The 1,148-nt window shown below is 43.9% G+C and overlaps 1 protein-coding gene across 1 annotated transcript in view; it reads left to right on the forward strand.

The window, feature by feature from the left end:
* The window catches only part of LOC106872619 (regulator of telomere elongation helicase 1), a 76,576-nt gene that overhangs the window by 13,986 nt on the left and 61,442 nt on the right, over positions 1 to 1,148 (forward strand). Inside the window, exon 7 of the mRNA XM_052973020.1 lies at positions 274 to 359. Coding sequence (XP_052828980.1) covers positions 274 to 359 — 86 coding nt within the window. The remainder of the gene's footprint in view (positions 1 to 273; positions 360 to 1,148) is intronic.

A 1,148-nucleotide genomic window follows, 5' to 3' on the forward strand; every position in this document is an offset into this window, starting at 1 on the left:
GTGGAAGAGTACAGTAGGGTTCGCCACCATTCCCTGCCGGAGCCTCGTGGAGCTTTAGGTGTTTTCGCTCAATAAACACTCACAATGCCTGGTCTGGGAATCGAAACTGCGATCCTATGACCGCAAGTCAGCTGCCCTAACCACTGGGCCATTGCGCCTCCACTAGGGGCAGACATTATCCCCATCTCCTCTTACCTCCCTGCTGCTCTCTCACTTCCCTCCTCTTCCCACTTCTCTTCTTCTCTTAAGCCCCCTTTTCTTCTACATTTGCAGTAAACATTAGCTATGTAATCCCTCATGGACTCCTGATCTTCTTCCCATCCTACCCACTCATGGATTCCTGCATCACCTACTGGAAGGTAAGTTGCCCTCCTTTGGGGTTTTTTTTAAAATTTCATTTTATTTTATTTGTTTCTTTAGTCAAGCAGAAAGGCTGTGCCCATGGCCCTTTACAAGATCTCTCAGACTAGTGGGTGGGAGGGACAGTGGAATAAAATTTTGCCTGAATGCTTACAACAAAATAGGGCCTGGTACCCCAGAGGTGTTACTGTTAAACCGGGCAATGAATTAAGCCATTAGCATTTGAACCAGCCATATCTGGTCATTGTTTTATGTTCAAACTGGCCAAATACAGTCTCTTACATCTATACTACAATGTCATTCTAAAAATAAACAATTGCATCATCAAAATCTCAAACTTACAACATAAAGCATGATTAATTCAAAACAATGTGAATAAATGAGCAGGACATTTGACAGAGTAATCTGAATGCTAAGTGGTTAAACCAGTCATATCCAGCCCAAATATTCTATGTTTTATATTCAGACTTTTCAGATCCAACCTCTCACACCTACCCTACAATGTCATTCTAAAATAAATAGGCGCAGGAGTGGCTGTGTGGTAAGTAGCTTGCTTACCAACCACATGGTTCCGGGTACATTCCCACTGCATGGCACCTTGGGCAAGTGTCTTCTACTATAGCCTCAGGCCAACCAAAGCCTTGTGAGTGGATTAGGTAGACGGAAACTGAAAGAAGTCCATCATCATCATCATCATCATCATCATCATCGTTTAACGTCCGCTTTCCATGCTAGCATGGGTTGGACGATTTGACTGAGGACTGGTGAAACTGGATGGCAACACCAGG

This window comes from Octopus bimaculoides, chromosome 14, assembly GCF_001194135.2.
Source record: "Octopus bimaculoides isolate UCB-OBI-ISO-001 chromosome 14, ASM119413v2, whole genome shotgun sequence".
Taxonomy (NCBI): Eukaryota; Metazoa; Mollusca; class Cephalopoda; order Octopoda; family Octopodidae; genus Octopus; species Octopus bimaculoides.